The sequence below is a fragment of the Diabrotica virgifera genome, chromosome 1 (assembly GCF_917563875.1).
Source record: "Diabrotica virgifera virgifera chromosome 1, PGI_DIABVI_V3a".
Classification (NCBI taxonomy): domain Eukaryota; kingdom Metazoa; phylum Arthropoda; class Insecta; order Coleoptera; family Chrysomelidae; genus Diabrotica; species Diabrotica virgifera.
In genome coordinates this window covers 21,371,840-21,395,742 of record NC_065443.1, presented here as the reverse complement: position 1 = coordinate 21,395,742, position 23,903 = coordinate 21,371,840, and the positions used below count along the sequence as shown (strand labels likewise).

The 23,903-nt window shown below is 36.1% G+C and overlaps 1 protein-coding gene across 2 annotated transcripts; it reads left to right on the top strand.

Moving 5' to 3' along the window:
- Positions 1 to 3,256: 3,256 nt before the first annotated feature.
- Positions 3,257 to 22,624, top strand: LOC114324462 (aromatic-L-amino-acid decarboxylase-like). 2 transcript variants are annotated; one of them, XM_028272320.2, is made up of 5 exons: positions 3,257 to 3,581; positions 7,430 to 7,676; positions 16,938 to 17,057; positions 20,481 to 20,913; positions 21,758 to 22,624. In XM_028272320.2, exons 1-5 carry the CDS (start codon positions 3,502 to 3,504, stop codon positions 22,423 to 22,425), a joined length of 1,548 nt encoding a protein of 515 aa, XP_028128121.1. In that variant the 5' UTR covers positions 3,257 to 3,501; the 3' UTR covers positions 22,426 to 22,624. The 2 variants fall into 2 exon arrangements, with proteins under 2 accessions (XP_028128121.1, XP_028128123.1); XM_028272322.2 differs by having other exon boundaries at positions 3,258 to 3,581; positions 7,430 to 7,664.
- Positions 22,625 to 23,903: the final 1,279 nt, after the last annotated feature.

Genomic DNA, 23,903 nt, shown 5'->3' with positions numbered 1-23,903 from the left:
ATAAATATGGAAACAGGGTCTTGTTTATGAATACATATTACTTTTTTAGCGTCTTTTTTGGACAGCGTGTACAAAATCGCGAGATAAACAAATAAATTAGACCTTAATTTATGTATCGAAGACGTAATAAAGATTCTACGAAAAAGCAATGCCAATATAGCTATTTGTATAACAAGGGAGGAAAGTGCTACTTTTCCTCCCGAGAATGAAGTTTACTGCCCGACGCGTAGCGGAGGGCAGTAATCATTCAAGGGAGGAAAAGGCACTTTACTCCCATGTTATACATATGGTTTTTCCACCTTCCTCAAATAACAAGTCATTTTTTCATTTTAACTTAATTTATTTATGTAACTAACCAACAAAATTTATTAGAACTAAAACTAACAAGTACGTACAATATAACTGTCAACTGTCAAATTAATAATGTAAACATTGTTAAATCAAAATAACAATTTACTGTTTTTTACCATTCTGCAAAATACAGAGTGTTTTATAAATAAACGTTAAAACGTACAGAAACTTACGTAATAGAAAATAGATATTATACAGGGCGTCAATAAGTTATATTTCATGAATGAAATACCATGACGTCACTTTTACTTTTCCTCCCTAGGGAGGAAAAATATTTTCCTCCCTAGGGAGGAAAAGTACAACTTCGCTCCCTACAATCAGGTCCGGAAAAGTATACTTTCGGTAGAGGTAGGTGGAAAAAGTAATTTTTATATTACCTTATTTCCTATTAAACCATTTATTATTTTTTATTTATTGTTCGCTGCAACCACAGGAAGTTGGCAAAAAAAAATAAAAAATTATTGATACTATAGTAATTAATTGGTACGATATATTATACCAAGTGGAAAAATATTCGATCAGCGGCTTAGATTAACTTTCATAAAAACACCTAAAGAACCCAATGCGAAAAAATGTGAAGCCTATCGAATAATAAGCCTTAGGAGCCATCTCCTGAATACTTTTTTAAAATTATGTAAATATAAAAGAATATATAAAAAGTATAAGATCATTTATGATAACACAAAAACAAAATATAAAAACTCTTCTATACTAAACGGTACCAACATACCTCTTCTTTATTATATTTATAACACACACAATTATTGCCACAGGAATCCGCGCTGCGTAAAATGCGTAGGAGATCACCTATCGTCTAAATGTCCAAAAGAAAAGAATATAAAAGATGTCCAATGTGTAAATTGTCGAGAAAATCATCCTGCAAGCTACAAGGGATGTTCTGTATACAAAGAACTGCAAAAGAAAAAATTTCCATCGCTTCGAGAAAAAAACGCAAGTCAACCACCTCGTGTTGCACATTCGTCAATCACTCAACCAAATATCAGTTATGCAAACATTGCTGCAGGAAAAGATAATAAAAATACAACTAACACAAATGAGACTACTCATGAAATAGAAACAGCAACTCCCCAACATATACAAAACAATTTAGAACTTGTGGTACATAAACTAATGGAAAGAATGGATAAGATGTTTGATCTAATAATGTCTCTGATATCTAAGCTTAACCTTCAACACTAAACTTAAGATGTGCTGTTGGAATGCCAATGGCTTAACTAATCATTTTCATGAAGTAAAAGCTTTTATTTATTCTCATAATCTAGATGTTATGTTTATTTCCGAAGCACACATGACTATTAAGAGTTATTTTAATATTCCCAAATATTCAACCTATGTAACTCAACATCCATTAGGAAAGGCCCATGGAGGTACGGCAATTATTATAAGAAATAATATTAAGCATCATGAAATAAACAAAATTAGCAGAGTTAACATTTAAGCCACATCAGTGTGGGTAGAAGATTCACAAGGCTCGATTATTTTATCTGCTGTTTACTGTCCACCGAATAAAATAATTAAAGCTGATCATTTTACTGAATACTTTGAGATACTCGGACACCGTTTCATTGCTGCTGGAGATTACAATGCCAAACATCACAAATGGAGCTCCAGAATCATAACCTCACGAGGGCGAGAATTATTAAAAAGTATTAATGAGAATCATTTAACTTCTCTCTCTACTGGACAGCCTACTTATTGGCCCATTGATAGACAAAAAATTCCTGATCTTATTGATTTCGCTATATTAAAAGGAATAACACACACCCATATCCAAATTTCTCCTTCTTTCGACCTATCATCGGATCATTCCCCTTTCTTCATAGACCTACTAAGCCAAATTCACAATTGTCCTAAACTTCTAACACTGTGTAATAAAAGAACAAACTGGGATATGTATAGAGACGAAATAAAATGATGCATTAACCTAAACTTTTAAAATTTTAATAGAGCGCTTGCAGATTACTCAAAAGAAACTTGATCCAACATAAAGACAAGGGAATCAACAATTATTTAAAGAACCTCTCACCTTCAGATGATACAAATTATTCTCTGTGGAAACTAACAAAAAAACTTAAAGACAACGAACAAATGAATATGCCAATCAGGAAACCAAATGGCACATGGGCTAAAACTGACAAACCGCATCAGAGGGAAGTCTCAGCTGAAGAAGAAGAAGATATTCATGAAGTCATAAACGCACCATATCAAATGGCTCCGCCTATTAAAATTTTCAAGAAATCTGAAGTAGAAGAAGTAATTGATAATATGGAGAATAAGAAGTCACCTGGGTATGATATAATATCTAGTTTGGTACTAAAAAATCTACCCAACGAAGGTGTAAGCTTAATTACTTATATATTTAATTCAATATTAAAAACAGGTTACTTTCCACTCCAATGGAAAGTAGCTCAAATTGTTCTAATCCCAAAACCTAATAAGGATCACGCGGAAGTATCTTCCTATCGTCCAATAAGCTTGTTGCCTATTATATCCAAAGTGTTCGAGCAGCTTTTCCTGAGAAGACTAGAGCCTACATTAGACAGCAACAATGTTTTACCTAATTATCAGTTTGGCTTTAGGAAACAACATGGTACCATCGAGCAAATTCATAGGGTAATAAAAACTATCAGAAATTCGCTCGAACACAAAAATTACTGTACAGCTGCATTCCTAGATGTCTCACAGGCATTAGACAAAGTTTGGCATGTAGGTCTTATCTCCAAGATTAAATCCATATTTCCAAATTATTTTATATTTTATTAAATATAATTAGATTTAAAAAACTGAGGGGCGCCTATGTCAATTTTGGGCGAAACCGTAAACACTAGCACCGGGACTGCTCAAATTAAATAATTTTCATAAGAACATTTAAATACGTAAACAATAACAACATTATACTCCTAGAATAAACAAGTTTAAGTAACATACACATAATTTAGCAATTTTTTTAAGAAATTCTTTACGTAATCGACTAATTCTTACGTTGAGTTAGTTTATAGTGGCCTGCCCAGCACGAATTTTTAAGGATGACTTAACCAGAGAAAGTTTATTAATGTACTAAGAACAAGAAGAGATTTTACGATCAGCATTCACATTCAGTATCATATGAACTGCGAAATATAAGATAAGATGGATGTTGAATCGTTCCGAGAGTTCGGTAAAGCTAGTGTTGACTATATTGCGGATTATATTGAAAATATCCGTAAGAAGTAAGTACATAATATTTATATTTTCTTAGTTTCTCAATCTCGTAATAGTTCTTAAGGTAGGTACCAAGGGTATTATAAGGATAATAACGCTTGAGGTCAATGGTGTATTTACCGAGGGCCTTCGTCCTGAGGGATATACGTTGACCGAAAGCGTTGTTATTATTATAATCCCGTGGTGCCTTCAACGTTTAATGTCCGACTAAATTATTCTTTATATGCAAAAAATTTGAATTAATTTTGAATTAATTAGTGTTCAAATAAGTACATTTACCAGAAATAGTCGTAACGTAATTGTGGTAACCATAGTTTTACTTAGGTTGACATTTGTCAACTTGGCAGTATCTAAGTCCTCATTTAAATTTAATACCCAAGGGCGTTATTTTTCAAAAAATTTCAGTAGTAATTGCACAAGAGCTCTAAAATTCTATATTAATTTTAGAGATCGAGTGCAATTTGTTGCGATTATTTCATGAACAAAACTGTTCAAAACCAAAATTTTATTGTAATTTATTTATGTAAATACAAATTAGTACAATTGAACACACAGTTATACATATTTGACGGTTGAAAGTCAATAATTTTTATAATTTTTAAAACATTATTATCATTAATGTCACTGAATATATTTTTTCGTAGCAACGAAGGGCATCTGACGTAATATATACTTGACGACGGGAAATTATCAAAAATTATCAGTTTAATTTAGATTTCTGTAGCTTTCTATTGGTCAGAATCTCCTATGAATGAAATAATCAAAATAACGCCCTAGGGCGTTATATCGTACTTAACAGACTTCGAAATAATGTCATTATTTTTCAAATAATATACCAGTCGGACATTCAATGTATAAACCAACCATGTTTCTTTAAGTCAAATTGTGTTCAAACTGATCAATTTATTTTTATAAATGAACAGAAATATTTTTATAAAAGTTATGGATACTGTTTTTTGTTTTACTTATAAAATTTTTAATTTGTTTACGCAATTATTTTTTTTATTTAGTTTTATTTCCTCGTTGTTGGATTGATAGAGTTGATTTTTACTACATATGTTAGGGATCAAGTGTTTTTTAGACAGATTATATATGAATGGTGAAATAGCTATTTGTATAACAAGGGAGGAAAGTGCTACTTTTCCTCCCGAGAATGAAGTTTACTGCCCGACGCGTAGCGGAGGGCAGTAATCATTCAAGGGAGGAAAAGGCACTTTACTCCCATGTTATACATATGGTTTTTCCACCTTCCTCAAATAACAAGTCATTTTTTCATTTTTACTTAGTTTATTTATGTAACTAACCAACAAAATTTATTAAAACTAAAACTAACAAGTACGTACAATATAACTGTCAACTGTCAAATATAAGTCAAATAAATAATGTAAACATTGTTAAATCAAAATAACAATTTACTGTTTTTTACCATTATGCAAAATACAGAGTGTTTTATAAATAAACGTTAAAATGTATAGAAACTTACGTAATAAAAAATAGATATTGTACAGGGCGTCAATAAGTTACATTTCATGAATGAAATACCATGACGTCACTTTTACTTTTCCTCCCTAGGGAGGAAAAATATTTTCCTCCCTAGGGAGGAAAAGTACAACTTTGCTCCCTACAAACAGGTCCGGAAAAGTATACTTTCGGTAGAGGTAGGTGGAAATAGTTATTTTCCTAACAAGTGCAGAAAGTCATTCTTTTCCGCACGCGACTGCAGTTTGCCGAACGACGCGAAGCGGGAGTTCGGCAAGCAGTCGAGTGCTGAAAAGAGACTTTCTGCAAGAGTTAGGAACAATATTTTTTCTAAGAGTCTTTAAAAAAATTACCAAATCTTAATCAATTAATTTAATTAATATGAAAATACATACACAAATTAATTCTTTAACAATGTTGTCAAAACCAAACTTTCAATATAATTAGTTAGCATGACGACGATCTTGGTTTCTATGACGATGATTCAAAACGACTGTTATTGTCTACCGATTTGACTTTCGAATATTATGTCAAAATAATTTTATTTCATCGAATTGTCGCGTTAATTTCATTAAAACAGGAACACAATAAGATATATTTGAAATAAATTAGTAAATAATATCTAAATATTAGTTTATTGGATGTATTATAATTACTTTAAGGCCATATTAACATATCTAAATTAACACGCGCGCGGAAAAGTAAAAACCGCGTGCGGAAAAGTAACACGCGTGCGGAAAATTAACACGCGTGCGGAAAAGTGTAACTTTCTAAACTAAAATGCGTGCGCGAAAGTAGACATTTTTGCACGCTCGTAGAAAAAATATTTAAATTTTATAGTTATTAAGGTACCAAGGGTATTACAAGGATAATAACGCTTGAGGTCAGTGGTGTATAGACCGAGGGCCTTAGGCCCGAGGAATATACGTTGACAGAAAGCGTTATTATTATAATACCCGTGGTGCCCTCAACGTTTAATGTCCGACTAAATTATTCTTTATATGCAAAAAATTTAAATGAATTTTGAATTCATTAGTTTTCAAATAAGTACATTTACCAGAAATAGTCGTAACGTAATTGTGGTAACCATAGTTTTAAGAGTTTTATTTGTCAACTTGACAGTATTTAACTCGGTATTTAAATTTAATAGACCCTAGGGCGTTATTTTTCATAGGGCGTTATTTTTCAATAACACGCCCTTGAGCGTTATATCGTACTTGACAGACTTCGAAATAATGTCATTATTTGTCAAATAATAGACCAGTCGGACATTAACAATATTAATAATAAATAATATTTGTATATAATATTTTGATTTTTATTAAAAATAAAAAGTAAACTTTTTTTACTAGTTCTTATTAGAAAACGTGTTCCATAAATCATAAAATATTAAATTAAGAGCTATGTGTTATTATTTATTTACAAATCTTAACAGGTGTTGAAGGCCTAGGGCTACAATACAATTAATATAATACTAATACATTACAAAAATTGTATCAAGCGGGGTTGCTTCTTGCATGCAATCTCTCAATCATGCTCCTTGCCTACTAAATTTATTTCCTATTTTTTTTTTCATTTGTCCCTAATTATTGCTCTTTCTTCCCAACCATCAATTCTATTTTTTGAGATTTCTATCGTATGCTATCAAACCATCTTTGGCTGGGTCGCTATTTCCTTCTTTTCGTGATTGGGAGTAATTTTAGGATCATCTTTAGCATCCTCTTCCTTTCCATTCTCATCACGTACCCCATTCATCTCATTCTCTGTGCCTGTATGAAGCGACTGATAATTGGTTCGTTACAACTTCTCTAGTTCCCTGTTTGTTTGTCGTAGCTAACCTTCCAGTCTCTCTTTCAGCATCCTGGCTAATACCTTGTAACAAATATCCAACGGAGCAACGCCTCTGTAATTTTTACATGCCAATGTATCTCCCATTTTTTATATGGAGCATAATAAAGTTTTAGTTCAATCTTTGTGCATTTTTTTCCTCTTTCCATATCCTCTTGATAAGGCTATATACATCCTTTTTTTGTAGTCCTTCCTCTCCATTCTTTAGCGTTTCCGAAGCTATTACATTGTCTTCCGTTCTTTTGTTATTTTCGAGTCCATTGACTATACTTTTATTCTCTCCTTCACTAGTGAGTTCTACTATTAAGCAATCATCCTCTATAAGGAAATTTTCAGGTCGAAAATATAAAAGTTTAAGTCACTGGTCAACCTAACATACATAACCAATATTTTGTTACTACAATATATCATACATGGTATCATAGGTACCTTTACGTTTCCATACTTTACGTGCGCGCTGTATAATAATTGTTTTATTTTGCGGAATACACAATATTTTTAATAATTAATTTCGCATTTCTTTTTACAGAAAGGTTCTACCGTCCGTAGAGCCAGGGTACCTACAAAACGAAATTCCGGAACTAGCTCCTCTTTCTGGAGAACCATGGCAAAATATCCTTCCCGACGTCGACAGAGTCATTCTTCCAGGATTAACCCACTGGCACTCTCCGCATTTCCATGCTTACTTTCCAACAGCGAATTCGTTCCCAGGAGTTGTTGGAGAGCTGTTTTTGTCCGGATTGGGTTCGATCTCTACTGATTGGGTAAGAATACAAGTGAGAAAATAATTAATATTAATATTTATAAAATATAAAAGTTTTTGGATAAAAAAAGTTTAAAATTAAACTTTTATTTAAAAAATAAGTTTTATATATGATATAAGTTTTATATAATACTATGACATATTTTTTTAACAAGGATAAACAGTTCCATTTTTTTAAATCTTCTTCTATTTTAATAATTTTTATGTGTTCCTAGAATATTCTTCTATCCAACGTTATTTTCTTTAGAATTTCATTTGCACAATTTAAACTTAGATCAGGCAATTTCCTCCTGCAGTTTTGTTGGGTGGATTGAGTAGCCAGAGAGAACTACTGCCGGTCCCAAGCCAGAATAAAGGAGAAGGGGGTCTATACAAAGCTTAGCACCCTATTAATAGGCTTTAAAACCATACAGCTCATAGAAACAGGATTGATTATACCTCGGAACTAATGGATTATACGATCAATTTAGCAGATAAACAATACGTTTTTCAAAATCAAATATTAAAAATCATCGAAAGTGTCAACAAAGGAAGATTCTAGGAAGGATATAGAATGGAAGACAAAAAAGCAAAAATAGTAAGAGCAAAAGAATTTAATATGACAATCTCATCTCAGAAAACTAAAACAATAGTAATAAGCAAAGAACCAATCAGATGTAAAACAGAAATTGATAGCATTGGTATTGAACAAGTTATGAAAATAGAATACCTTGGAATTATACTGTCCAGCGATAGAAAACTGGGCAAAGAAATGAGAGAGCAAGTACAAAAAGCAAATAGACTGGCAGGATGACTTAATAACACTACATGGCAAAAACGACACATGAACACTGAGATGAAGCCAGTGTAATATAATAATAGGACAGGGTTATAAGGCAAACATATACCCTGTTCGTGACACTTCAACAGCCAGGGTACTGAAGCGTTTTTTCGACAGGTAATACCTATAAGAAAAAATTGTAACTATTTCCTGCGTAGGATCTGTCGGTAATTTTTATTTATAAATAATTGAGTGTCCTAAACAGCCTTTTTCCTTTTTTTTTCTTAGTACTTATGGTTTTCTTAGTACAAACATCTTTGAGAGCATGGAAAAAGCTTTAAAATGGCGTATTACAGAGTTTTATATACTCATTTATTGTTAATATAATTGCGAAAAAAGTCTAAATTGCAAAGAAACTAATTTCGCAATAACTATTGTAAAAATTAGTATACAGCTTTGAAATTTTTATCAAATGCGGGTTCTTTGGTGCTTACTATGTGACAAAAATTTCAAAGCGATTCATTCAATTGTTTAAATTTTATTCAAATTATTTATCCCAGAGAGCTCTTCTTTGCAATAACATAACTCAGAAAAAATTATGTTAGAGCCATTCTACAGGTGTCAAATGAAAGAGTATGAGCTAAGTTTTCAAATTGGTTTAAAAAAGTGAATAAAAATGCATTTATTAGTAATAAATAATTATGCAAAGGTATCGTCAATTTTTTCTTATAAACGTTTTAAATAATTTTTTTTTTCAAAAAAATCTACTTTTTTGCCGTGTTTTAGGTGCACAACTACTAAGTAGTGTTATGTATATAATAATTGATAAAAAATTGTAATAAATATATATAATTTATTATATAAAAATTAAACAGTTTATAAGGAAAAATTGACGATACTTTTGCATAATTATTTATTACTAATAAATGCATTTTTTTATTCACTTTTTTAAACGAATTTGAAAATTTAGCTCATGCTCTTTCATTTGACACCTGTAGAATGGTTCTAACATTATATTTTTCTGACTTATGTTATTTCAAAAAAAGCTCTCGGGGATAAACAATTTGAATAAAATTTAAACAATTGAATGAATCGCTTTAAAATTTTTGTCCCATATTAAGCATCAAAGAACCCCCATTTGTCAAGAATTTCAAAGCTGTACACTAATTTTTACAATATTTATTTCGAAATAAATTTTTTTGCAATTTCGACCTTTTTTCGCATTTATATTAACAATAATTGATATATCAAACTCTGTAATACGCCATTTTAAAGATTTTTCCATGCTCTCGAAGAAGTGTGTAGGTACTAAAAAAACATAAGTTTCATTGTTTGGCATTTATTTGAAAAAAAGGAAAAAAGGCCGTTTTTGACACTAAATTGTTTATAAATAAAAATGGCCGGCAGATCCTACCCAGGAAATAGTTACAATTTGTTCTTATAGGTACAGTTGAGTCCACGAGTCTTTACCCGTGCGTCATTAATACCTGGCGAGATAAAACACATATTTGATAACTCAAATTTTAACCCGTAATAGAAGCATTAGCTACTTACTATCACTTGCTGTTGCGTTTAGTAAATTTCAATTTTCGACTTATCATCGACTTATTTCGTATGCTTTAAATGATGACGCACGGGTAAAGACTCGTAGACTCAACTGTATTACCTGTTTGAAAAAACGCTTCAGTACGCTGGCTGTTATAGTGTCATGGAAAAAACCTTATCAGTAGTCTCTCGGTAGCCGCCGAAGAGACAAGACGTGCAGAGTGCGGACGAGCAGCAGCAGCAGCGCAACAAGTCGAGGAGAGGGAAGTGCTTTGGTGTAACGTACTTCTTAGTACGGCTGTGAATGTAAGCACAGCAACACTAGAGCGCTCGCTCTCGCTAGACGCGAAGACGTGGAAGCAGAGGCAAAAGCCAACCTCTTGGATGTGGTGAAACTCAGGAAGTTTGATTTCATTGAATTTTCTGAGACATTGCAAACAAGGGTTGGAAAGCAGAATAAGCAATAGCGGGCTCGACGTGAGCCCGCTACGGGATACTCTCTGTGCCTCCGTTAGGAATGGGTACAGTTTAAAACACTGTGCCTCGACACTGCAAGGTGTAGTTATTTAGAATACATCTTGCAGCCCCGGCCCCTAAGGTCAGAGAGTTGAGAAAATCAAGAGGATCCCGTACCTAGTTCTGTCTAGGTACGAGAACTACCGCGCTGTTGTGCAGGGAGCCAACCCTGAAGTCGATGTGGTGTCGGGCCAATCGGCTGAAAAAAAGGCTTCTTCTAAAAGTTAGGTTACCGCTCCCAACCAAAGATGACACGAGTCAGATCTCGGTCACCCCCCAGATCCAAGGCGCTTTCCCCGCCAAGATATGCAGACTCTAAAGAGTCCCTCCTGTTACAGCACCCTGAAGAGAGCAGCGATGACCACTCGAGCGACCAGGAAGATGGAAAAGACGGTTTTACGATCCAAAATCGTAGAACAAGAAAAAAGAAAAAGAAGTCAAAAGGCAAGGACTCCACGCAGAACGTCGAGACCACCGAGAACGTCACCGAAGCCACCCAGGAAGTCGAGGATTCCCAGAACATCGAGGCCACCCAGGAAGTCGAGGACATGGACGAAGACGTCCCAGGCGCCGAAGGCGGGGGCACTACCAAACGTCAGCGGGTTGAAGAGGATGCCGCCAGCGAAGACGAGCTGACAAGGGCCAACGAAGAAATCAACCGACTCAGAACCCTGATGAAAGAATTTGCAGCAAACGTTGATGCAAACAACAAAAAATATGAAGAGGTGATCGCACAACAGAAGGCAGAGATCAAAGAGCTGAATACGGAGATTCGACGAATGAGCGAAAAGATGGATGCCAGATTCGACGAGTTGATAGCTCTCCAGAAACAACTCGCAAAGAAACCGGAGAAGAAAAACCCCGAAAAGACGGACAAAAAACCACCAGTAGAGCAGCCTGCCACCAAAAAGATGACCACCGAGCAGACTCGACCACCCAGCCAGAAGGCTACCACCTCGACGAAGGAGGCGTCCACCCAACAGAGGAAAAAGAGAAAGGAAGAGTTTCCACCCCTGGTGACACTAACCGACGAGGAAGACGCCACATGGACGTCCAACCAAGAAAAAGCCATGAAACTAGCTCCCCAGGTACAGCTACCCCTCCCCGAAGAACCAGTTCCATCCACGAGCACAGATAGGGACGCGCTTGCCGCTTCCAGTCAAACTGATACAGTGTCAATGGAAACAAACCAAAACGAAGAAGACGCCGAAGAAGCCGTGTTACCTGAAAACCAGGTAACACCATACAGAAAACCGCCTGTAATTAAGTTACAGAGTGTCAGCGAGACAGGGGCTATTCTTACCATAGCCCAGGGCAAAGGCATCATCACCACAAACAAAATCTCCAGAAGTGGCAGAGAGACGCTCATCCAGGCTAAAAGCCCGGATGACTACAGAAAGATGACAAGGATAGTGGAGGAATATGCAGAAGCATACGCCGCCAAAGAGAAAAAGAGGCTACAATGGATAGCCTTTCCACTCGACGAAGACAGGAAACCAAAATTAGTGTTACGAGGATTGCCCACGAATACCACCGAGAAGGCAATCCAAGAAGACATGGCAAACCAATATGGAATAACCTGCCACACAGCACGTAACATGTCTACGAGAGTAGGGAAAAGGAGGCCACTACCCATGTTTGTCATGACACTGGATCAGGAAGACGTGGAAAAAGCAAAGCGGGTAACGAACCTGTGCCACATGAAAGTTGTGGTAGAGGACCTACACAAGGCAGCAGGACCGACGCAGTGCTTCAACTGCCAAGGGTACCATCACGCCCAGAACTCGTGTCACAAGGACCCGAGATGTGTGAAGTGCGGCGAAGAACACCACTCAAAGCAGTGCCAGAGAGCCAGAGAAGTCAAGGCAACGTGTGCCAACTGCAATGGGAGCCACCCAGCCAACTACAGAGGATGTCCTAGGTGCCCAACCTGGGGGAGGCCTCCACCACAGAGGTCACAACAGCGACCACCACCAAACCGAAGACAGCAGGCAACCGGGGTATCCTACGCGCAAGCCACGCAGGGAGACCAACCAGCGCAGAACAACACACCGTCCAACCGACCAACCCTCCCAGACGAAGAGTACCTAGTCAGGATGGTCACAAACATCGTGACTAAGGTAGTCCAAGAGGTGATACTCAGCACCAGGCAGGCACAGAACTAATGGCAGAGAGGGGATACTTGAGGATAGGCTCCTGGAACCCGGGCGGCATAACCACAAATCAGAACATACTAGATGAACTCGCCAACAGATACGAGATGGACATCGTAGCAATTCAGGAAACAAAACTGACCAACAACTTCAACCTAAAGTTTCCTGGATACGACGTATATAGGAACGACCTCACTAGAAGATCAGGAGGAACGGCCATCCTAGTAAAGAAGGGTATTAGACACACCAGTTACACTACTCCACCACTGGTCAACATGGAAGCCACAACAATAGAAGTTAACATGAGGCAAGGCGCAATAAGGATCACATCAGCCTACGTAAGACCACAAGACCCTTTAATGGACGATGACCTAGATGCGTTCCTAAACATCGCCGAACCATCCATCATAATAGGAGACCTGAATGCAAGATCCCCCAACTGGAACGACAGAGCTACGAACAGGAATGGACGACTACTAAACAGATACATAGAAAATAACGAAGACACAATAGCAATGGGCCCAGAAGAACCTACCCACTACCCAGGAAACGCACTTCCGACACACATCGACTTAGTTGTAGCCAAAAACCTAGGACTGCAATCAGAATTAATCACGCTGGACGAAGGATCAACTGACCACCACCCCATCCTATTAGAAATCGGAACATGGGAAGAGACAAACCCGCCAAAAAGAACAAAAAAGAAAATAAAGTGGACTAACTACAAAAGGTTAGTAAGTGAAGGAATAAACATAGTGCCAGTAATAAACAATCCAGAAGAAATAGAAGGAAAAGTCCTAGAGTTCGAAAATATCATCCAAGAGGCAATTAGAAACAGCACAACAGAGGAAGATGTCGAGATATTCATGGGAAGGTTCAAAGACATACCACAAGAAACACAAGAGTTGATAAGGGAAAAAAATAGAGCAAAGAAAACAGCAAAAAGAACAAGAAACAGAGTAGATAAATCCTGGGCAAATACTTTAAATAGGGAGGTCCAAACGGCCCTAAAACTCCACCGTAGCGAAAAATGGGACAACTTTGTACAAGAGATGGAAGAACAAGACTCAAACATGAGAAATGTCTGGAAGCTCCAGAAAATGTTGAGAAGCGACAGGAAACCCATCCCCCCACTACATGGAAGATACGGCATGGTATACACCATAGAAGACAAAGCAGAGGCAATGAGGACTACACTCGAAGATGAATGCAGACTGAACTTCCACCAAGATGAAGACGACGACTTCCTGGAAGAAGTCGAAGAACAAGAAGAAGGACCAGAAGACCCAGAGGACTTCATCCCCCCAACATCACCGGAAGAAATCAATGAACATATCAAAAATAGTTCACCGAGAAAAGCGCCTGGCCTCGACGAAATAACCAACAGAGCCCTAAAATATTTGCCCAGAAAAGCTATAGTGTATTTCACAAATATTATAAACGCAATATTAAGATTCAAGACATTCCCAAACAGATGGAAAGAGGCCCGTGTCATCATGATTCCAAAACCTGGCAAGAATCACACATTCCCACAGAACTACAGGCCAATCAGCTTACTTCCAGCGATCAGCAAGATAGTGGAAAGAGTCATCCTCAGCAGACTGCAAGCGGAAACAACCCGACTAAATATCATCCCAGAGGCTCAATTCGGATTTAGAGCAGAGCACTCCAGCGAACTACAAGTCCTCAGGCTAACCGAATACATAGCAGCCGGTTTCAATGATAAGCAGTACACTGGAGCAGCGTTCCTGGATGTAAGCAAGGCATTCGACAGAGTCTGGCACAAGGGGCTCCTATTCAAAATGCGGGATTACGGGTACAGCGGAGCGATGACGAGGCTAATCTCGTCGTACTTGGGCGGCCGGAGGTTCAGGATTCGGATAGGACAAGTCCTGTCCGAACTCGGAATCCCGGAGGCTGGAGTACCACAGGGAGCGGTCTTGTCACCCCTGCTGTACACGATATACACCGCAGATGTACCTAGAACACCAGGTACCCTCATGAGCCTCTACGCCGACGATACAGCAATAGCGGCCAAGCATAGAAACGCAGATATAGCAGTGACCAACCTACAAACTGCACTAGAAGAAATTGAAGCATGGTGTATCAAATGGAAGATAGCCATAAATTCAGAGAAAACACAAGCGGTTCTATACAAGAAAGGGAGACAGCAGCCAGAGGAACAATTGAGGGTGCAGAACAGGCCCATCGAGTGGAAAAACGAAGCCAAATACCTAGGAGTCATTATGGATAAAGGATTAACCTTCCAAAAACACGTAGAAGCCACAGTCCAGAAGGCCAACATAGCAAGAGCGAATCTAAGAGGACTCACAGGCAGAAAAAGTAAACTAACACTCAAAACAAGGTTAAGATTGATAAATAGTATAATCCTACCGGTATTAACTTATGCGTCTCTCGCATGGGGACACGTATGTAATACACACAAGAAGAAGATCCAAGCAGTCCATAACAACAGCTTGAGGGAGGCCGTCAGAGTCCCAAGATATGTAGCTGAAAGATTCCTGTTCAGAGAACTCCAACAGGTGAGAGTCACAGAAACCATGACAGACAAGGCAAGGGTCAAATTCGCAGAATTAGAACATCACCCAAATTACATACTGCGAGAGACGCTAAGATACGACGAGTTCCACCGATGGAAGCACAGACGCCCGAAACAACAAATTATAGGATAAACTAAAAGTGATAAGTGATAGTAGTGTGTTCGTAGCTCGAAACAAGTGCCGAAGATAGCGTTACCCACGAAGTCCAAGTACCACGACCACCTCCAAGGTAAGCAAATATTAGAAAATTAGAAGGGCCTTAAGCCCCCAAAAAAATTCATATAAAATAAAAAAATGGCGAAAGCCCCCAAAAAAATTAAAAAAACCAAAAACACAAAAAAAATTAGAGCATCGAGTCATCGGGCGGGGCCCAGCAGGGCCCAACAGGGCTCAGTGGGGCTCGGCACGATGACTCGGGGCCCAAGCAAGCAATTTTTAGTACCGCGGATAAGTTATTAAGAAGATAAAGGCATAGAGCGCATCACGCTGGGCCTAGTTTTTTGCATTCGATTAGGATACCACAGTGGAATCTTATTACCCAGGGTTCCATTGTGAAGAGCATTTGGCTACGATAGTTGTGCCTCCATCGCGCATCAGCGTGCTATGGGGGGGAAAGGGATGGCCTGGGGCATTGGAGCGAGGTGGGGTGATCCCTGTATAACTCGGGTCAAAACACCTCGCCCCAATGACTTGTTACACCCGAATGTACTCCTTCGAGAGGGTGAACAAATCCCACAGGTCGGGTTAAATCAAATTGCTTGCTTGCTTGCTTGCTTGGAAAAAACCTTATTACCCTGGACTATAATGACATATGCATCAGACACAAGACCCGATACATACACAACCCAAAGACTACTGGAAGTAGAGTCACAAAGTCAGAGATCCGAGTACTGAGAAGAATTACAGGAAATACTCTGAGAGATCGAAAGAGGAGTGAAGAGATTAGAAGAGAATATAACGTATACTAAATGGACACTAAAGAATAGACACTAAATAGAATAACTACATAAGCAGAATGAGGGAGACCCGTGTGGTCAAAATAGCAAGAAAAATCCGTCCGATATCTACTTATTCTGCAGAAAATATGCAGAAGAATTAGGTAGGTATCGCGCAAAAGATGAGGTGACAATCATCCATAAAGATACCAATCCGCCAGTGAACAAAGAAAATTGCTTATAAAGACGAACAAGAAGAGGAAACCTTTATCAAAACCAAACTGTCTTATGACGCTCGAAATAGGGAAAAATGTCATTCCTGTCACTCAAACAAGAATATTGCCCACCCTGTATTAATTAAAAGTCGCAGCTGATAGTTATTTTGTTTCCAATACATACAGTCGGAAAAATGAAAGAATACCCATGAACGATCACATCAATCACTTATTTTATATTTGCTGTATTTTTGCTAATAATAAACGTTTGTTATAGCGTCCGTAATATTCAATCAACGGTTATAGACAAAGACAGCAAATACAAAATAAGTGATTGATGTGATAGTTCATGGGCTTTTCATTCACAGTCATTTGTTTCGAGCTACTGTCATATGTTGTATAATTTCATAATATTTTTGTATACACAGATTATACAACATATGACAAAAGCTCGAAACAAGTGACAATCAGTGAAAAGCCCTATTCTTTCATTTTTCCGACTTTGTATATGGGGTAAATTTTAGTTTTGTAAATATGTAGGTAATTTGGAATTTAATATTTTTAAATAGTAATTTGTGTTACATTTTAGCAATCCAATCCCGCTTGTGTTGAACTGGAAGTAAGAATGATGGACTGGTTAGCTAAAATGCTTGGACTACCAGAACATTTTCTTAACGAATCAGAAGGTCCCGGAGGAGGTGTAATACAGGTAATATTCTGATTTATTTAAAATACTTCTGCCTATCAGAAAACCAATCTTGATAAATTCTAGATGATAATAACGTTTAATAATGTATCTTTTCATCTTTTCATCATGAAAATTATTGCATTATTGCTAATTTAAGCTCCTAATTTAGGGCGTACCAGAATAGTAGTAATAAACAATAATAGAAAACTGTCATTAAACTATGGCAAACTCAAAATTTGTCGTATAGGCTATTGATTATATTCAAAATAAGATAGCTAAAAGGAACTACAACGTTAACGGGGTTTTATTATTTCATATGATCAATGGACATCTATATATGAAAAAACCGCGAAGTGCTACCATTTAAAGGGGTGCGTTTTTGAGAAATGGGTGAATTAGTCCCTGGGCACAGGTTACATTAGGGTGAGTTCTATGCACTTTTGGTACAAACACGTCTACATAAAAATTGGTCCTGGTTAAATTTCCTATCTAAATATAACTTTTTAAAGTCAAAGATACTTTTTTTTACAAAAATATATTCAAAAGAAAAAGCACAAAGAAACCCAAAAGAAAGAAATTTTGTTTTTTGTCCCATAACTTTTGTCCACGGGGATATAGGTATAGAAATTGCTTCACAGAAAAAAAATTACATACTTTGTCTTTAAAATGATGTTTGTAGAGGTTATTAGGATTTATAGTTTTCAAAATATGATTTTTCAAAGTTTGCCACACATTTTGAAAAAGCATATCTTATTCAAAAATAATCCTAGAATTGTTTATAATACACCGTTTTAAAGTAAACAAAGTAGGCTTTCTTTTTTATTACATAATATATACCTAAATGTAAAAAAAAAGTTATAATGGGAAATTTAAAAAATAATCGTAAAAAATATGAAAACTCGTTAAAAGTATAAATGAAGTCTTGAAAAAGATAAACTCTTTAAAAGAAGTCGTACTACATTATACAGTAGAACATTTTAAAGGTAATTGATTTCTATTCCTGTTACATGTACCATTTCATATTCCTAAAGTTACGTAGCAAAAAGTTACAGAACAATATTTGCGAAATAACAAGGAAAATTGCCCAAAATTGCTCTGAGTGGCACATTTTGAAAAATCATATTTCGAAAACTGTAAATCCTTATTACCTCTGCTAAACATCATTTTAAAGACAAAATATGTAAGTTTTTTTTTCTGTAAAGCAATATCTATATCTCCGTGGACAAAAGTTATGGGACAAAAAACAAAATTTCTTTCTTTTGAGTTTCTTTGTGCTTTTTCTTTTGAATATATTTTTGTAAAAAAAAGTATCTTTGACTTTAAAAAGTTATATTTAGATAGGAAATTTAACCAGGACCAATTTTTATGTAGACGTGTTTGTACCAAAAGTGCATAGAACTCACCCTAATGTAACCTGTGCCCAGGGACTAATTCACCCATTTCTTAAAAACGCACCCCTCTAAATGGTAGCACTCCGCGGTTTTTTCATATATAGAGATTCATTGACCATATGAATTAATAAAACCCCGTTAACGTTGTAGTTCCTTTCTATAGGACATAATCAATAGCCTAGTAGGGAATGCTTCATACAAATTAAAGTATGGTAATATAATAGGGGAGCAAAGTATGCTAAATGTGCAGTCACTCGAGCGTTATACGGACCTATTGGGTTATGTAGAGTAGGTCCTAAAACCAAAAAAAGTTAAGTAAAGTTTTTAATTTTAGTGGGCTCTTGCCATTTTTTAATTTAATTTTCCATTTCCAACAATCGTTTTTTCCGATTATAACGCCATCTATCCATAATTCGAAAAAATATTTCGAATAAAATTTACTTATTTTTACGTAAGAAATATAAATCTGCAATCAAAAATGGGGGCTCCTCTTTAAGATTTTAAAGTAACCCCCCACCCCACCTCCGTGGGGGGTCGTATTTGGTGCCATTCGATAGATTTTTTAAAAATATTGAATAAGTGTATTTTACAGTTTTTCGATTTGATGTTTATTTCGCGAAATATCGCGGGATTCGTATTTAAAATATTAAATTTACCCCCCACCCCTCTCCGTGGGAAGTCGTGTTTGGTATCATTCGACAGATTTTTAAAAAATATTGAGCACATATTTTTTAGTTTTTCGATCTGTCATTCATTTCGCGAAATATTCGCTTTTATCTATTTCCTTACGCCCGTTCCAAATCGTCAGATTTTTGAAATATACACTCTCTTGCCTGTACTTGTGTGTGTGTGTGTGTGTGTGTGTGAAGAGAAAGAGATGGCATTAGACAAAGAGTCTTTTTGCCACAGAATTTTGTTATAAATATGTTTAAATTTTTATCTTAGAATCATTTATAAACTTGATTAAGGTATTAAATATAGAATAGAGAATGTGGAAAAATCCCCTTACGAACAATTCACACATCCACTATTTCGGGCTGAGAAAAATTTTTTGAATAGAATCAAAGATCCAAACACCAGTTCTTAGAAATGTGTTTCGCCCTCTTCAACCTCTCTGGGCTCATCAGTAAAGATGAGAGGTTGAATATCTTTAGACACATTCGTACGAGTGGTCGTTAAACCATTAACCTTGGATCTTTTGATCACTGAGTGTGTTTTAAAGATCTACATCTTTTGTTATTAAATATAGATTGGTCAGAATATGATAAAAGATTGCTGATGCTGACTGGAAGGCTAATGTTAAGGTTAATTAAACCTAAATATAAGTTTCGAGTCTGATCCCTATGATTAAGACAATCAAAGAATACATGGTTCAGATCCCCGATGGACTCATGATTACACGAACAGAAGGAAGTTTCATAGATTCCAATCCTATGTAGATGCTCTGGAAAAATTGCCTGTACTTAACTTACCTTAACTTAATCTGACAATTTCGAGTTTTTTTAAGGATAGATTTTTTTTTCGGGCTCCCCTTAACGACTCCCCTGTGTTAAGAGCCAATATATGGTAAAGGTACATCTGCAGAGTACCAGGTTTCTCGCCATATGACAATCTGACGCGCTCGAGTAACTGCAAAAATCCCCGCTTGGACTCCCCTACTATAGTATCCCTATATTTTATATGGATAGTGACATAAAATATACGGTGATCCATTTAAAATTTCCAAGAAAATAATGTACTTGCGTTTTGATTTGCACTGTATTCGATTTAATGAAAGTTATCAAACTTGATTATTTTTATAATTTTTGACAGTATAAAACTATGACTTCAACAGGTTGTTGCTTTTGTAACAGTTTCCAATTATACAGGGTCTTGAACTTGTTACGATATCGGAAGCGGTACAGTGTTATGGAGGACCCAGTTTATTTGTGACCAGTTTTAAAACGTGAAATTTACAAACGAAGTTGATCATTTACAAATACAATGATGTATTTACATCTTCCTACAGTAATTACTAGTTCTATTGAAAATTATAAAAATCCATTTATTTTAGAACGCAGCGAGCGAGTCAACATTGGTAGGCTTGTTATCTGGAAAGCAGAGAACAGTAAAACACATCCTCGATAAAAACCCTAACCTAACTCCAGAAGACGTAAAAGGAAAACTGATAGCTTATACCTCAAAAGAATCAAACTCTTCCGTAGAAAAAGCCAGTTTACTAGCCTCAGTTCCAATGAGACTACTGCCTACAGACTCAGATTGCCGTTTACGTGGAGATACTTTACAGGAAGCTATCCAGAAAGATAAGGCAGAAGGCCTGATTCCGTGTTGTGTTGTAGCTAGTCTAGGTACTACTGGAACCTGCGCGTTTGATGACTTGGAAGAAATTGGACAGATATGTCAGAAAGAGAATATTTGGTTACATGTTGATGCTGCATATGCCGGAGCAGCTTTGGTTTGTCCAGAATATCGGTATCTATTAAATGGTAAGTGTCTACAAGAATTCATATTTTTTTAAGAGGTGACTCTTATGCTCACCCTAGCGCCTGTTCTTCCGTTTTAAGGTGGATGCGAACACATGATGCTTTTAGGCATGTAGGAATATCCATTTTTTTATTCTTTCGATTATCATGGCCCAATTTTCTGTATTAAAAGTTTTTAATATCTAGCATTGCTATAACTACCCATTTCATTTTCTTTTGTCGTTTTTAACTTGTTCTGTTACCCATTTTATTGAGTCAGCTACTGATTTTCCTTTTTGGAATCCAATTTTTTTTTCTATATTCGATATCTAAACAAATTTATCTCCTCCATTGGCCTTCCCGGCTTTAATAATATATAGGTTGTTAATAATATGTAGGATGTAGTAGTTTGGCTACTTTTAGTTCATCTTGAAATGTTTGTCTTTTTAGCAAATTGTTACAGATACGCAATAACACTTCTGATTTATGTTTGAGTAATATTTTTATTAACTGCGGTGGTATCCTATCTGGACCCGGTGCCTTTTTGGGTTTTAAAACTACTCCTGTCTCTCTTGATTCCTCCATTGTGAAATCTATTGATGTCTCTTCTAACGTGGTTTGTTTTAGTGCCACTTTGTTCTGAGAAGGAAACACATTTATCTCCACCCACCATCTTCTATTTTCCTCTAATCTATAAAACATTTCTGTCTTTATTGTTTTTACGATCATCTTGAATGTGTCACCCCAGATGTCTTGTTCTAGTGCTTCACATAAAGTTTTCAAGCATTTTCTTTTGATCTTGTTTGTTTCCTTCTTTATAATATTTCAAGAATTCATATAAAAATATTAAATATGTTTTTATTTTCAGGCATTGATCACGTGGATTCTTTTAACTTCAATCCTCATAAGTGGTTCCTTACCAACTCAGATTGCTCAGCAATGTGGTTTAAAAACACCAAAGATGCAGAGGCAGCATTCAAATTGAAAGCAGCTATTCCATCAGATCCAATATTTGAACCAGAACTTGAACATTGGCAAATTCCCTCTTCTAGACGATTCAGAGCCTTAAAACTGTGGTTTGTGATGAGAATATACGGTGTGCAAGGTATTCAGAAGCATATTCGTCATCAGGTGTCTCTTGCTAAATACCTAGAGGACCTTGTAACGTCAGATAAACGATTCGAACTGTTAATTTCAAGTTTAGGAGTCGTGGGATTCAGACTTAATGGTGACGATAGTGCCACTCAAAAGTTACTGGATAAAATTACAGAACGAAAAAATTTGTATATAATGCCTTATTATTACCAGAACAAGCTAATGGTCCGGTTTGTCGTCTGTAGTCGACTAACTGAAAAGGAAGATATAGATTTCGCTTGGAAAGAAATCACAGCAATTGTAGCAGCTATGTTCAATAAAAAGTCCAGAAAAAATAATAGGAAAAAGAAAGATATTGAAACAGCCATTCTAACGAAAGTTGCTACAACAACCTTTCCTACAGATTTTAATGATAAACTCAATGTAGGATTATTTTTATAAATTGTGTAGAGTTGTTTTAGATTTTTTTGTCTTAAATAAATGTAAGATTATGACAACTATGTAGTATTCAAAATAACTTAATCAAACTACAAGATTTTAGTTTTTATGTTATATTTGCAGTATAATTTTTAATACTTAGAAGCAGATAAATATATCAATTGTTAAAAAAACGATATTTAAATATATTGTATAAATTGTTTTTAATTACCTTTATTGTCCAACTTAAACACAAAAATGGAAATAAAGTCTCAGACAGACCAGGCATATTACAAAGTGGAAAGTTTCTTCTTCTTTTTCTTTAGGTGTCGTGTCTGTATTCAGACGTTGGCCGTCATCATGTTTACAATTTCCTGAAATCTCTCTCTATTGGCTGCTGCGCGAAATAATTCTTCTACTGTGCAGCCACACCATTGTCTAATATTACGCAGCCATGAAAGTCTCTCTCGACCAATCCATCTCTTTCCCTCCACTTTTCCTTGGAAATCTGTATTTTCAAGGAAATATGTTTCACTATATTTAGGTCCTCTAATTATATGACCGAAGTATTATTCTGTTTTTCTCCTCTTTATGATGCTTATGAGCAGACGTTCTCAATTCAGCATTTGAAGAGCATCTTCATTGGAAGTGTGCGAAACCCACGATATCTTTAGGATTCGTCGATAGCACCACAATTCGAATGCTTCTATTTTGTTTAGCATTGTGGTTTTTAACGTCCATGTCTCACAACCATACAATAGGATAGACCACACATAACATTTCAGCACCTTCTTTCGAATATTCATCGACAGGTTTCTGTTGCATAAAACTGGTTTCCAGGTCATAAAAGCCTTCCGTGATATTTCGATCCTAGTTATTATCTCTTCATCAGAGTCACAATTTACATTTAACCAGCTGCCAAGGTACTTGAAATGATTTACCCGTTCTAACTCCTCTCCTTCAAGAGAAAGCTGACCTTGGAAAGTTTCTACGAACCAGTATATAAAAGTCAAGCTATTCCAGAGCTCATCGAACAGCCAATACAAAAGGTACAGAATGTAGCATCGGAGCATATTATACTAGATATATCACGGGATGAAATTCAACATGCCTTCAAAAATATGAAAACTAATAGAGATCTGGGCGAAGATGGTGTAGTTATTGAATCAATTAAATAAGGATTTTTGATGCCATGAATCCAAACACTTTTTAATTTATGTCTGCATAATGAAAACATTATTAGTTTCTCAGTATGTGTTCGAAAAAAAAATGAATGCTTTTAAAACACATTGGCGCGACATTTTGCGCCTACGCCCTTAAATAATACTGCTGGTATGTGGATGATCATGGCTAACTATTATATTAGAACTTTTTTTATTGGCTTTAGGATTAGAACTTAAGATTAGAATTATTCGAACTTAATGCGGAAATAATTTTGACGTCATTACCCAAAATATGACATTTTCAATACAAATGGCAAAAGTGAAAAGTGTCTACATATT